Source organism: Lycium ferocissimum, chromosome 2, assembly GCF_029784015.1.
Source record: "Lycium ferocissimum isolate CSIRO_LF1 chromosome 2, AGI_CSIRO_Lferr_CH_V1, whole genome shotgun sequence".
Lineage (NCBI taxonomy): Eukaryota > Viridiplantae > Streptophyta > Magnoliopsida > Solanales > Solanaceae > Lycium > Lycium ferocissimum.
This window is the reverse complement of record NC_081343.1, coordinates 68685323-68701270: the sequence shown is the minus strand read 5'-3', so window position 1 is coordinate 68701270 and position 15948 is coordinate 68685323. Positions and strand designations below refer to the sequence as shown.

General features: G+C 34.5%; 1 protein-coding gene across 1 annotated transcript; it reads left to right on the top strand.

The window, feature by feature from the left end:
* The first annotated feature begins 9697 nt into the window (after nt 1-9697).
* Nucleotides 9698-11715, top strand: LOC132047095 (myb-related protein 306-like). Its single transcript, XM_059437995.1, has 3 exons — nt 9698-10137; nt 10284-10413; nt 10882-11715. Exons 1-3 carry the CDS (start codon nt 10005-10007, stop codon nt 11504-11506), a joined length of 888 nt encoding a protein of 295 aa, XP_059293978.1. The 5' UTR covers nt 9698-10004; the 3' UTR covers nt 11507-11715.
* Nucleotides 11716-15948: the final 4233 nt, after the last annotated feature.

The following is a 15948-nucleotide window of genomic DNA, read 5'->3' as shown; positions in this document are numbered from 1 at the left end:
ACTTAATATATATATATATATATATTAAGTTATATACTATATATACTTATAATATATATATATATATATATATATATATATATATATATATATATATATAAGTATATTTTTAGTATATTTTAGTTATTTTCAAGTATATAACTTTCTAGTTTTTAATTTAAGTATATTCTTAGTATATTTTAGGTATATTCCTAACTTTATAAAAGTAAAAATATGAACACAAGTAAATAGAAGAAATATATATATTTTATATATATATATATAGTTTTTTTTTTAGGGAAAATATATGTTTTAACCCCTTGAACTTATAAAATCACTCACTTTAGCAACTAAACTTAAGTTGTATTTATATATTTAACAACTTTCATTTCAATTATTTTTTATACTTATGGCAAAAAAGAAAAAGAAAAAGAAATATATGACATATATACTAATATATATATTATTATTATATAATAAATCAATAAAATTAAATAAAAATTAAGGGTCCTCTTCCCCCCATTTGCCACCTATACTCCACCGGCTACCACCATGGAAGTATATTATTATCACTTTTTCATTGTTTATATATATCCTTGCACAATATAATCTTTTCTCTACCTCAATGCGTACAAAGATAAATCATGTAATATATATTCTTTGTTTATAGGCACGACAAAGAAACATCATTTTATATCAAATCGGGAGATATATCAATATATATATATATATTATATATATAATGAAGTGGTATAATTCTTTTTAAAAAGGTTCACTCCAAAAAATGTTATCGATCAATACTAAATACTAATCGAAATGACACCAAAAAACAACCATGGATTCTTTACTTGTTGATATATATATATATATATATATATACGGTGTTATATATATATATATGGGAAGGGTGTATATGATTATTAAGAAGTATATTTTAGATGGGGAATGCGGGGCGTGGGGTGATGAACAATAACGGTGGGGGCGGGGGCGGGGCTGGCGGCGGGGGGAGTTTTGGGAAGTAGATGGTGGGTAGTAGGGCGGAATAGTGGGGTGGGGGAAGAGGAGCGGGTGAAGAAGAAAGAGAAAAGGGAGAAGTGGAAGAAGAAAGAGAAAGAGAAAAAAATGATAAAAGAAAAATAATTTTCTTTTGGGCGGCGGCGGCGGGCAGGGCGGCGGCGGCATGGGAAGAAGAAGAAGGAAGAGAAAATGTGAAGAAGAAAGAGAAAGAGAAAAAATAATAAAAGAAAAATAAAAAATGAAGTGTTGGTATTTTTTGACATGGCAATGACGTGGCAACGATGTGGCAATGAGCGCGAGTGTATATTTTGTGAGAGTGATATTATTTTTTTAGGGTGGAAAATAATTGAAATGAAAGTTGTTAAGGGGGGTATATAAATACAACTTAAGTTTAGTTGCTAAAGTGAGTTTTCGTGCCAAGTTCAAGGGTTAAAACATGTCTTTTCTCTTTTTTTTAACTTACAAATAATACATGAGTAGTATAGAAATAGTCGAATAATAAAATCACCAATTTTGAACCATTTCGTTAATTTCCTCCACATTATATTCGGTCATGGAAATATCTTCAAAGTCTTCCATTTGGTCCGGTCCACTAGCTATCAAATCTTCAATTTCTTCCTCTTCGCCTTCCTCCGCTTCTAAGTTTTGGTTGCGAGCTCCGATCTAATCCAATCGCGAATGCACACTAGTACTTGCAAGCTAAAGCCGGATAATGAATGTCTATGGTCTCCAATTTCTTTGTCTTCCTTGGCTAAATGCGCTCTCCGAAGCCACGGTTGATACTTGAACCGTAAGGATATCTCGAGCCATTCTTGAGAGTATCGGATAACTTGCCTTGTACTTCTTCCACCATGCTAAGACGTCCAAGTCATCCAGTTCCTTGATATCTACATTTGGCTGCATCAAATAAAAGTTATATTCATCAAAGTTTGCACTTGAAGAAGAAGTTGGCTGTGAATGTAAAACTTTTAAACCCGATAAGCCCTTTTTGCTACTTTGAGAAGTAGTAGGGCGTGGCGACGCTAACAGGTGTAGCACGTTCTTCCAAACTACAATAATGAGTAAAAAAAATTCTAAACTCATCATCAATAGCGAGTTCGGCTTGACTAAAGATGGTTGAACTCCCGCTTCAATTTCTAAAAAAGTATAAATTTGACCAACCAAATTTTTAGTATAAGACATTTTTAAACAAGGATTTAAAAGAGAATCCAATATAAATAAATTTGGGATGGGAAAAAAATACTTCTTAAATTTGATTATCATTTCAAAAATAGACACTTGATAACCGGGTTTATGTTTATACTCTTGTAAAACTCTAGCTATTTCCGCTAAGTAGGCTAAAATTCCGATTACCGTGGGATAGAATTGTCTAGAAAAAGCAAGAGTTGCATTATAAAAAATTTCTAAGAGCTCAACACATTCTTTAACATCGTCCCAATGCGAAAAATTTAACCAATCTTCACTATTAGTATTATATTTGTTGTGAATTTGTTGTATGGGAATCCTATACTCATATGCTTGTTGTAGCATAATGTAAGTGTAGTTCCACCTAGTCTCAATTTCTACTTGAATTTTCCTAGGTCTAAGGTAATTTCCACACAAGCATTCTTAAAATCTCTAAATCTTCCCCTATTAGCATTACAAAAAAAAACGCAACCGCATTTCGACTTTTTGAATAGAATCGTCAAAATAGTCAAGACCATCTTTAACAATTAAATTTAAAATGTGACAACTACATCTCACATGAAAAATATTTTCTAGCGGAGGGTTTAATTCTCTCTTTAAAAGACCAATCGCCTTTGTATTATTAGAAGCATTATCTAAAGCAATACAAAGTGTTTTTCTATAAATGTTAAAAAAACTCATAATAGTAGACATTGAATCCACTAAAAAATTTCCATCATGACGACCTTTTCCTTCATCATATAAAAAAGCTATAATTCTTTTTTGCATAACCCAATTGTCATCAACCCAATGACATGTAATAGCAAAAAAAATCTAACTTGTTAAGACTAAGACCCAAATCAGCGGTAAGACAAACATTACAATTTAAAGAATTAAATACATGGCGCATCTATAACATCGGCTCTACAAGTACTTCTAGGAATACCCTCAAATAACGGATTATAACAACGTTGAATGTAAGTAACAAACCCCATACCCGATGGAAAGGAAAATGGTAAACAATCATAAGCTACCATTTTAGCTATTTCTACACGCTCTTTTTTCTTGTCATACTTAAAATTCCTACCGATTCGTGGGTCTATCGTCATTTGAATCCCCCATACATTTGAACCCGTTTGCTCTCCCCAAACATCCATATGTTTGGTTCTCATATGAGCATTTAGTGTACCCGTTCCACCATCCTTACCAGTTCCTTGCTTAAAACTAAATACTTGTCCACATAGGGTACATGTGGGCGATTGGTTTTCCCTATTCTTAGTCATAAATTTTCAAACTTTAGCTGTTGGCTTACGAGTTCTAGGCGGTTCGTCTTGTGTATGTGATTGTGCAGGACATGTATCTCCTATGGGATTTTCGGGGGGTTGTGTTTCATCATCATCATCTAAGTCTTCATTAAAAGTGTCGGTAAAATATTGTTGCATTGCCTCATGACCTAAAAGTGGATTATTTCTCCAACATCAATACCTAAATTAGGTGTTTCTTCCACAAATGTTTCCTCATTAAGCCCACGCCTAACAATACCACTACTACTACGGCACCACGTCTTAATCTCTTTGACATTATCAAATAGAATTAATTTAAATCACAATCAAATAAATCACAACAAATTAAATTGCTAGAATTAAATTGCGTAAATTAAATTATAAAAAATAAATTGCTAAAATTAAATTGCGAAAAATAAAGATAGAGTTGGAACGAAGGTACCAAATTGCCGGATTAATTTTCAACAAAGTGAAGGCGGCTAGAATTGCAAATCCACCAAAGTTACTTCGGATTGTTGCAAAATCACCAACTCCACCAACAATATTATAATTGCAAAATTAATAATTGAAACTATAATAAGACTTTGTAATATTTATTTGAGAGAAATATAAAGTGACTAATTATTGCAAAGTAACTATAATTGAGAGATTGAGATTTGAGAGAAAGAGAAGAGTGAATTGGTGTGAATTAAAATGAAAATGAAGAAGGGTTTATATAGGGGTGAGGGATGGGTTAAAGTGTTAAAAAAAAAGTTTGGGGGGTTGGGGGGCCAAAAATTAAGTATTTGACCGTTTGGCAACGGCCATTTTTGCAAATGGACCGTTGCCAACGGTCCAATTTTGCACAGCCCAACGGCTATTTAAAAAAAAAAAAATTTTTTTTTTAATTTAACCGGTTAAACCGGTCCGGTTCCGGTTTCAAAAAAATGGGAACCGGACCGGTAAAAAAATTAATGGTTAACCGATTATACCGGTTCCGGTTCCGATTTTTACCAGTTCGGTTTCGGTTTTAACCGGTTCAACCGAACTGGTTGACGGGCTTACCCTCCGGTCCCAATTTACGTGGCACTATTTAACTAGACTGAGAGTTTAAGAAATTAAAAAAAAAATAAGTTTTAGATATTTATGTGACTATAATTATCTCATAAAGTTAAATTGTTGCTAAATATTGAAAAGAAACATTCTTTTTTGTATAGACTAACAAAAGAGTGTGCCACATAAATTGAAACACAGAGATTATTTATCCGTTTTTTTGTGCGGAGTGCCCTTCAAATGCACTGGTCTTTAATTTTTGCCCCCCAAATTGGTGGTCTTTAATTTTTTGTCCCTTTCACCTAATACCGTGAGGTTTGGGTTTCGAACCCCGACTAAAAAAAAAAAAAAAAAAACGTAATGCAGAGTTTTGTAGCAAAGCTAGGCCTTAAGGTAGAGTTTTGAGACAAACTCTACCTTAAGGGAGAGTTTTGCCTTCAGTCATGCCAAACTCTTCCTTAAGGCAGAGTTTTGCATTTTGCCTTAAGGTAGAGTTTGATCGCCTTAAGGCAGAGTTTGCAATCAAACTCTGCCTTAAGGTAGCCAAATTCTGCCTAACGCAGAGTTTTGCAGGCAAATCTTTTCCTGAAGGCAGAGTTTTTCTGTCTTGCGAATTCAAACTCTACCTTACGATTTTTTTTTTTAATTTTTGACTGAGCAGGGGTTCGAACTCCAAACCAAGAAGTTCTAACGCAGGGCAAAAATTAAAGACCACCAATATAATTGGCAAAAATTAAAGACCACCCCAAAATAAGGGCATTCCTGCCAATTGCCCTTATTTATCTGGTTTAGAGAGATTTTGGGGTTTCAAAAAGTAACGGGAGTTTTTCATAAATATATAAACAAATTTGATCAAACCATACAACTTACATATAACTTGCATACAGCTTTATGTTGCATAGAATCCGGTCAGCTGACATACAACTTGCATACAGAAACTTTTGTTGAATATAAATCTGATCAAAACATGCAACTTATATACAATTTGCATATAACTCGCATAAAATTATGCTATTATATGTACGTAGTGGTAGCAATATAGATTGAAGAATGGTCAATTAAACACCTTTCATCGAAAAATTATATTGTGCCTATAGAACTTAATATTGTGTATATTAGTCAAAAATTACTTTTATAGTTATATATTAAATCTTGAACAACCTTAATGAAATTTTTGACTTCGCCAACTTATATATATTTTGTATATTGTATTACATATTCTGTGTGTATGTACACAACTTAATTATGTCTTCCACTTTGAGTTTCAAATTTCAACCAAAACCAATTATAATCTTCACCAAATCTCTCAAAGTTGAGATATAAACTCCAAAAGATATTCTCATTTGTTTGCAGCAATAGCAATCCAAACAAATAACAATTTCAAAAAAAAAAAAAAAAAAAAAAACACTTCGAATCAAAACTTTGAAATTTTTAATGGTTATCAATGGAGTTTTTTTAGTTTTGGGCTAAAATTATTCCTTATCTATGGGAGTCGGTTCATTTTAGTCCCTCAAATATAACGCTAAGCATATTTAATCCCTTAACTATGCTAAAGTAGAGCACTTTTGATTTCCCTAATAATACCCATTTAAAAAGTAACGGTGTTAAACCCTTGTGACACTCACGTGACTCGTAAGAGGCTAAATCCACCGGACAAAATGCAAAGCAGAGTAGTGGCATTTCTCTAAAAAAATGCAACTCATTTAAGATATTAGCAAAGCAACTCATAATATTTGGATCATATTTTTGGTAACCAACTCTTAAACGGTAATCTGGCAACACACATGGAACCGTTCCACTTATTTTGGAAGCATGTGACTATATTTTTTTTTTTTTTTTTTTTTTGTTAAATATTAAAAAAGTCTAAATTCTTTTTAACAATTGTTATAAATTATCTTAATTGGTGGAACCGCTCCATTTTTTTTGTTTGGAAGCATGTGAATGCAAATTTCAATATATTAGATAAAATTTCTGCCTGTTTTAAAAAATCAGCTTCTTTTTCTTCCAACTAATTGAAGCTTTCTACAGAGAGGCTAGGGCTTTTTCCGGTGAAGTGTTTCTTCATATGAAGTTGGGGGGAAAGGTGAATGAGTTTAGTATTTTTGTCCGATAGGTTTAGCCTCTTGCAAGTCACGTAAGTGTTACAAGGGTTTAGCACTGTTCTGTTAGGGAGACCAAAAGTGCTCCATTGTAGCATAGTTAAGGGATTAAGCATGCTAAGCGTTATATTTGAGGGACCAAAATGAACCTACTCCTATAGATAAGGGATTAAATATGCTCAGAGTTATATTTGAGGGACCCTACTCCCATAGATAAGGGATAATTTTAGCCCAAAACTCGAAGCTTTTTTAATAGATTTTCAAATTTTCAAATTTTCATATTCAGAAAAAGAAAGCTCCATTGTTTTGAGTTTGAGTTCCTTGTTTCGATTCATTTGACTTGCATTCAAAAATCTGTTGGTGTTTGGAGTTAGAATTGGTTTTAGCAATTGTGGGATGAAGATTGATTCAAATTTGGATTTGGTCGAGATCTAGCTTGGTCTTTGAGGACGGAAATCGACACTCTAGAGCTCAAGTTATTGGAGCCTAAAACAAGAAAGATTGGAGTCAAATCCCTTACATTGGTAAATATATTTATGTTAGGTAATTAACTTGACCCTCCCTAAAAGTAATAATTAGGTACATAATTTTGTATATATTGATTAAAATTCCCAATTTGAACTGTCATATTCAATTTCAGGAGAGTTAATACAAAATTGAAGGACCACACCTTATTATACGCCTGCCCTCTAAACGTTGAATCGTTAAAATTGACGAAACAAATTTAGACTCTGGGATGGGAATCTCGTCAATATGGGCTCAAAGTAAAATGCTCATGAATAGTGACTGGATTGGAGGTTTGCTAGAAATATAAAAAACGCTTTTGGGTATAATGAAGGGGGTCCAATTGAGAATGCCATAACAATCCAATGAGAATGTGAACCCAGTTTGATTTCTCGTGTCTTCAGTAGAGCCCAAATTGAATAAAGGAAAAGTCCCTAACAAATTTGAAAATAGATGTCGTTTTGTTATGAATGACAAGTGAGACACAGTGAAGTCGAAGACTCTGACCACTGGTAACACATTTCAATAGTATACTCGAAAAGAATCAAAACACACGTGATGGTACGTTGAAGACCATAAATGAATACGTATAAATATTTTATATCCTGATGGCTTAACCTTTTAAAGTAAAATGATCACACAAGTCAACATGTAACACTAGCCACATTCTATCTAAACTACATCACATATCGTGAATAATCTTTTGTTTGTAACAAATGTGAATAATCGCATATTCGCGCTCGGTGTTTAAACTAAGAGTCAAGAGTCAAAAAAACATCTCGAGCATCACTTTTTATTGAGTTTTCTACCTGAATTATCATGTGTGAGAGTTTCCTACCTAAATTATCACCAATTAAATTGCAAAACACACCTCAATTACCATTTTTTACTTCAAAGTCCGTAGGAAGATAGCAGACACTGGTTGCATGTGTTTTCAGCTGACTAAACAAGTATTTAAGACACATACTTCGGTTTCTTTTCATACGAAATTTAATGCTGGTATTTGCATGTTCGATGTAGAAGTTGACAGAGGTTTGACGTAATGGATGACCTATGAATCTTAATTGTCAAACAATTTGTTATTTGTATATGATTCAGCTCGATAACATTTTTCTCATTTTCAATTATAGAAGAAAGCAAGCGAGCATGTTATGTTTCAGAAATCCATGACAATTTCTAATTCGGTCCAAGACCTACTATACATTCTAGAAGACACAGACTGTCTTATTGCTTAAATTAGACAGCTCCAATCATAATTAGACTGCTCCAATCATAGTATGAAATCCTAATACTATGATTTATGGTTAATGAAAGGTCATTCATAATTCACAAGCCCTAATGTGGCAAATCGTACTGTCCTCAGTTTACAACTTCGAAACAGAGGTTTAACGTCTCTAGGCCCATAGCCGTAAGTCCAGTTGATACTACATTTGACAACTGCTTAATTGTGAATGAATGCTAATAATAGTGGGTAGCGTTCAATTAGTACATATTAAAGGTACTCACCGTCTTCTTTGATCGTTGATTGGAGGTCCGGTCGGGCTGATTAATACGCATATGAATGTCATTGTCCCTTGTCCCTCCATTATGTAACTTACATGCATTAGATATGAAGTAACTTATTAGATGCATGTGGCATTGTACAGTACGCCCTCTGTTCTATATGGCACTGTTCGTGATTCATTAAAATATCTTGGAAGTGTTACTTATTCTTGACTCATGACTTATAGTAGAAGTACATTTTACATAGTTTTTGTATATATATATAAATTTTGTTTCAAAATGCTTAAATATTTTAAGTTCGAATTCAGGATGAAAATTAAGTAGTTTCAATATCGTACCCCCTCATGTAAAATGAATATGAGAAAGTATTAGATCTTAAGAATTAGAACAACCAAAAATACATAGTCAGAATCAGTATTTATAGAGAGTTAGGATCAAGCGTTTACCTTGATTTAAAAGCTACAGCTTATAGCAAGGCCGCAACACCATGTTAATTCAAGATTTTAGTTATATGGGTCAAGTATTTAAGGTTCATTGAACCCATTTTATTTGTAAAACTCTGGGTTTAGAATTACTATTTGTTATAATTTTAGTAGAATTTTATAAATAAATTTATGTTCCGCATTAAAAGTACCGTATTCAAAAGATCCGGTTATTTGCATGCTGCATCCGTCACTTACCGCTACTTTAACTTTTAACCTAATCTATCAAGTAACATCATGTTCGAACATGACTCCAGTCCTTACCATCCCGGATCACATCATTTGGACCTCGTTATATGCAGGGTGTTGGTGTTACACGATATAAAGTAAATACACAGTGTCATTGCATCACCCTGTATCTACAATTAACTTTTTTTTTTTTTTTGTTTATCTCCATATTCATGGCAGAACAGAAGACAGTGAAGAAAGTGGGAAACCCCTGTCCCTGGAAACCACTATATATCTTGGAACAGAGTAGGTTTGACTTATTCAAATTACAATGAGTTGAAATTTTCGTTAATTGTTACTGCTTTATTTGATGAGGCAGTAGAGTTAGTAAAAATCACACAGAGCCTTAATTAGGATGGTTAATGGGGAGAATTAATGATTTATAGCTAACATTGAATGCCCACGCGGTTTCGAGGAGGCAGAGAGAGAGAGAGAGAAGCTGACTTTAGCTGAGCCTCTCCCATGGGAGGAGTAAATGCTCTTGCTGTCACTTTTTGACTCTTTCACTACCCCCTTCCAGTACTCCTTTCCTATTCTTATTTAATTTGGGGTCAGCGTATTCTCTCTTTCTATATATGCAGATCAAACAACCTTAGCACCCTAAACCTTTGTCTTTGCTTTTTCCAAGAAGAGAAAGAGAAAAATAGAAGACTACTAACTCATTATTCGTTGTAGTATAAAATATACAAAGAAAAGAAAGAGGGGTGAGAGAGATGGGGAGACCACCTTGTTGTGATAAAATAGGGGTGAAGAAAGGACCATGGACTCCTGAAGAAGATATTATGTTGGTCTCTTTTGTGCAACAACATGGTCCAGGCAATTGGAGATCAGTTCCCACTCATACAGGTTCTTTTCTTTCTTTACTTCTCTATTTCCTTTCTTATATTCACAATCTGGTTTACTAAATGAGTTCATACAGTAAGTTCTATCGGGATTATTTCTAAGTTTATATAGTAAGAGTTATATCAGGAATTATTATTATTTTCATGTAGGGTTGCGCAGATGTAGCAAGAGCTGCAGGCTAAGGTGGACTAACTACCTCAGACCAGGAATCAAGAGGGGTAGCTTCACTGATCAAGAGGAGAAGATGATTATCCAGCTCCAAGCTCTTTTAGGCAACAAGTATGCTCTCCTTAATTATACCTATCTTGATGGTCCTCATTTCGTTTTATATGAATGTGTTTGACAGGACAAAGGACTATATAGTGAGCTTAAAAAAGAAAGAGTAATCTTTGGCATATACTAAAAGTAACTTTAGACATTATGGTCTTAAAACATGTCATGACATTTTTATGGCAGTAAAAAGAGCAAATGCTCAAAGTGTAAATAGCTTTCAAATATAGAAAGGTATAGTGTCATTTTTTAGAACAGACTAAAAGAGAAATGTACTCCTTTAAATGTAGTAGAGGGAGTAGTACTTTTTATGGGATTGAATATTAGGGAGCTTGAATAATGCTTATATGGATCTGGATGGTCGCTTGATCTATACCATTTGTCATTATGGAAGAGTTTAAAAGTAATTGTTTCCTAAATAATAATAGTAGTAATCACTTTTTCCCCTATTACTGATTTTCTGTGTCTCTGCAACAGATGGGCTGCAATAGCTTCATATCTCCCGGAGAGAACGGATAACGACATCAAAAACTATTGGAATACTCATTTAACGAAGAAGTTGAAGAAGCTTGAAGCAAGCTCTGGTAGTGATTCATACTCTAGTGATGGACAATGTTTATCATCTTTAAATTCAACATCCAAGGGCCAGTGGGAAAGGACACTTCAAACTGATATAAACACAGCCAAACAAGCTTTACAAAATGCCTTGTCACTAGATAAATCAAGCCCAATTCCCGACTATACAATTACTGATGTGAAGCCAAACTTAAAACAAGAAGGGAAAATTTCTACTTCTACTTACGCATCAAGTGCTGAAAACATAGCCAAATTACTCAAACAGTGGACCACAAGTGATTCCACGAATAATTCTGAGCAGTCAAAGACTTCAACAAGTACTCAACTCTCTTGTAATAACAATGCCATGACCGAATATTCGTCTTCATTTGAATCACTCGAGTCATTTGAACCATCTTCTCAGGCTGTGACACCTGAGGCTGGTAAATTTCATGGAGAAAGCAAGAGAGAAGTGGATGATGAAGTCCCATTGTCAGTAATGCTGGAGAGTTGGTTGTTTGATGAAAATGACGATTTACTAATTTAGAAGGATTTTTTTTTGTTTTTCCATTTTGGGGGATTCTATTTGTTGCATTATGTTTTTGTTTCTTATCCATTAATTACCAGCAGTTTAACTAGGTATGGATGTGAGTTGTGACATCCTCATTCTTATTTTTTGTCCGGTGCAACGCTTTTAACATTAGTGTATATTTATCTTATGATTAAATTGAGCAGTACTCAATTAAGCTAGAAGAATTTTATGTTTTGCTAATTAAGAAAACAACTCATTCTCTAATGTCTACTGGATTTAAGTCATATATATAGTTAATATACTAAGTGGTATAATAACTAATTGTAGTAAGTTCTCAATCTGTTTTTCAAGTAACTATGTTCAATTTGATATAAAGAATTATCTGTTGATGAGGTAAAAAAATCTATACAATACTATATTGGTACACAAAACTTAAACTCAATCTCTATTTGGTTTACTGAGCACTACCTGCATGAAACCGAGGATACACGCAGCTTAGACGATTTGGATGTTTCCTGCAGCAATCTTTTTGACCTTCTAGAAACTAACCTCTTGAGCATACCTAGAAAACCTCAAAGTCAACGAGCATTTCTTTCTATAATAATATGCCCTATATATAACTAAAATACAACAATATCTAGAGGATATTAGTAAATTTCCTTTGCTTGCAACATTTCTGTTATCATCTTGATGATTATGGACAGACTAGGTAGAATATGCTTAACGATGTATCCCGTTTATTCAATATATTTCCCTTCAACTGTGAAGAATATTTTACGAATACATATTCATTTTGAATGTTCCAATCTTATCTTACGAGGTGCATCTAGCTAATTTATTACCAGTTATTACTAAACAATTGGAAAGAACAACTACTTGTATTTGAATATTCAGGTGGTATAAGGGAGAAATTGGACATTCCATTTAACATACACCCTGTGACATGCTAAAGTCGCCCATATTCACAATTATAGAAAAGCTTGAATGTGATTACTTACTTCACATGATACACTTGTTCACTGATCAAGCGTTGCTATCATACTTTACCAATGTATGTGGGCAGCAATTGCTTTGGAAATTTGCATGTATTTGCCTTAAATGCTCACATGTCAAAGTGCCCTCCCCAATTTTCAACTATATAACTTGATTCGGCGGATAAACACAACCGCCCAAGTCAAGATTGTACTAAGTACTCTCTCCGTCTACTTTTACTTGTGATTTATTGACTTGACGAGCCTATTCAAAAGCTAAAAATAGAATGAAAATTTTATTATATCACCCTTTGAATATAATAAATTCAATGTTTTGGGAAATGCATTTAGAAGTGATTATACTAAATAATAAGGGTAAATTAGGAACTAAATGTTAGATTCTATCTTGGTTTGCTAAGAACAAGTAAAAGTGGACATCTATGTTTAGTATAGTGGATAAGTAAAAATGGACGGAGGGAGTATGATTTTGTTGTCATTAATATAAAACTTTAATCTGGTTTTTACTTTGAATTAAAAAAATGTGGTGATTGCCAAAATCTAGGTGTATGTGCTTAGAGCCTAAGACCAAGAGGTTTCATGTTCAATTTCAATCTAAGTGTGAGTTTATATTGAACATTTAACGTTCGTATTTTCCTACTGCTCACTCTATCTCATTTTATGAAAATAATTTAACTATAAACTTTCAATTATACCTTTAGTGACATAATTTTATAGCCACATGAACGCTCATAGCCTTTTTAGAGCACAAACCCCACGGTAAAAAACTGTCGTATAAAATGGGATGGGACGAACGGAGACTAGAGGGTGTTGATATACATCAGTTGGTAATACAATGATACAAATACAAATAACTCAGATATTTAGGATGTAAACTGTTAAAAGGAATATTGTACAAAGAGCATCAAAGTCAAACTCATAAGCAAAACGATCCGTTAACTCTGTTGAATGGTCCCTGCTAAATAGAGACCCCATAACCCCATTAGATGGCATTTAACAATCATTGCTCTCTTACTTTTCCAAATCAAGAGAGTCCAAGTAATAATAAATGATTAGAAATTTTAGGATTATGTAGTCACATGGGGTAGGACCATACAGTTACTCAGCCAAGAAATGGACAAGAGTCAAGGGCAGATCACATATAGGAAACAGAGTCATGTGCTCCATTGGACAAAGACCTTTGCTAGTCTTATAGGCCACTTCATGCTGCATTTAACTCTTCCATGTGGTTTTCTTTAATTGCAATTGGAGATAACAAGCAGCTTATTTTTAGGCTTTACCATTGAAGCAGATAGGGGTGTTCAAATTGAAAAATCGAATAAGTCCATGTAACGACCTTCCGGTCGTTATGGGAATTTAAGACTCCATTGGGAATTCTGAGGACGCGGTTGGATTCGTAGGGCGTCTTTTTGTATGTATGCATGTTTTATGTTGTGTTTTGAGGCCTTGGATGAAATGTGGGGTGATAGGGGGAAAAATGGACAGAAAATCGAGCTACTGCCCAAAATTCACCGCTGTGGCGGTGGGAGTACCGCTGTAGCGGTGGGCTGACCGCTTGCAGCGGCCAGCTAATTTCTCTTGGGGCCGCTATGGTGGCCTTTGCCCGCTACAGCGATGCCGCTATAGCGGCGTGGCGACCGCTATAGCGATGAGTCGATTTATCTTGGGACCGCTATAGCGGTGGCTTGGCCGCTATAGTGGGACCGCTGCAGCGGCGTAGTGACCGCAGCAGCGGTTGACGGGAAGCAGTAGCAGGATTTTTAATGCCTTAGTCTTATTTTCTCATTCATAACACCCTAACACACTTCCCAACAAACACTTAGAGAGAATTTTCAAGCTAGGGCAAGACAACCTTGTGAGGTAAGTTCCATTGCTTTTCATTCTATCATTCATTTCTCCTTAATTATTGTAATCATCTCCATGGGTCTTTAATGGTGAAATTGAAATAGAAACCCTAGAATATTAATAAACCTTCTAAACTTGATGGGTTATGATTATTATCGCTTAGTTATCATCTAAATGCATTGGTTAGTTGCTCTTAATCATAAATTGAACGATTAGAGGCATAAACTAAGTGATTGAAGACCTAGGGTTCTATAAAAATGGTGCCTTTGCCATAGGAAACTGTTGTAATGGGAATGTTGATGGAATGTGGTAGAAATTGATGGTTTATGAATATTAGGGGCTTTTAATAGGTTGTCTATCACCTAGAAAATCATCCACCCTTAGAATGGGGAGAGAGAAGGGTATTTCTTGCCTTGGTATTTGCAAATTGAACAATGTGACTCATTGAGTCTTCTATTTCTAGATCGTGAACGTACTGAGGCTTTAAGGAAAGGATAGGTTGTGGCAGAGTGACAGACATTGTTCCAGACCTACTCTGAGGTAGGTTATGGTTTGGTTAGTTGAATGTATGTTTTTGATTTCATTAGGAGAAAGCATGTCTAGTATTCATTACATGATATTGTATGGTTAAGCTCCTATGTGCTTGTGATTGAATGTTGTGTAGGCTTTATGCCAATATTCCTGAGTGATTTAATCTACAGTGGATGTATTGTGATGAGAAGTTAATATAGTCTTCTTGAGGATATTAGGACATGAAATGATGAGTGAATATGATTATTGAGAAGGTAAGAAATACTGTTCTGTAAAAGGTATGACAAGGCACACATGTGGCCTAGATTATGAGCTCGTGGTCCGAGGATAATTTCGAAAACGAGAGATTTATTGTTGTATCCAGCGTCCGAGGTTCGTTCCGGAGCGAAGGTTATGCTTGGGTCCGAGGAGTGTTCCCGAACGATTGGTACATGGACACCATGGGTCCCCTGCAGGTCATGACTACTGAGCTATGACATCAGATAGCATGTGTGTACAGCGAGTGGGGGTATAGTGGTAAATTTATCTCTGTTGTGGTTGACGTGTTTGTGATTCTTAGCAATTTGGTGATTTGTTGTGATGTATTGATATTCGTGTATGATTGACTGGCTTGTTTATCTTATTGATTTCATAAGATATGCATGATACTAATCTTAGTCGGACTATGATGCTTACCGGTACATAGTGTTTGTACTTATACTACCTTGCTGCATTCTTTAAGTGCAAATTTTGATATAGAGACCGCTACTCGTCCTCACATCTAGCGTAGAGGATAATTGCTGACAGATTTTGGGGTGAGCTTCTTCTCATGCCAGGCCGCCCGAAGATCTTCTACTTCGGATGTCTTTTCTTATTCTGGACATTATGGATATTAATTAGGCATATTTCAGTTCTTAGACATGTTTTTGGCTTAGAGTCCTGTACGATGACTTTCAGATTTTGGGGATTGTAATAGCTAGAACTTCCACACTTACTACAACATTTATGGCATGATTTACTTGTTCTTTTGTTGTTAAATAAGTAATGATTGATTAGCTTGTTTTATTTAAAAACCATATTGAATGGATTAGGTGGTTTGTATGTTAGTTAGCC

Coding starts and splice junctions, on each gene's coding strand:
- LOC132047095 (XM_059437995.1), top strand. CDS start 10,005: ATGGGGAGACCACCTTGTTGTGATAAAATAGGGGTGAAGAAAGGACCA. Junction 10,138..10,283: donor ATCAGTTCCCACTCATACAG/GTTCTTTTCTTT, acceptor ATTTTCATGTAG/GGTTGCGCAGATGTAGCAAG. Junction 10,414..10,881: donor CAAGCTCTTTTAGGCAACAA/GTATGCTCTCCT, acceptor TCTCTGCAACAG/ATGGGCTGCAATAGCTTCAT.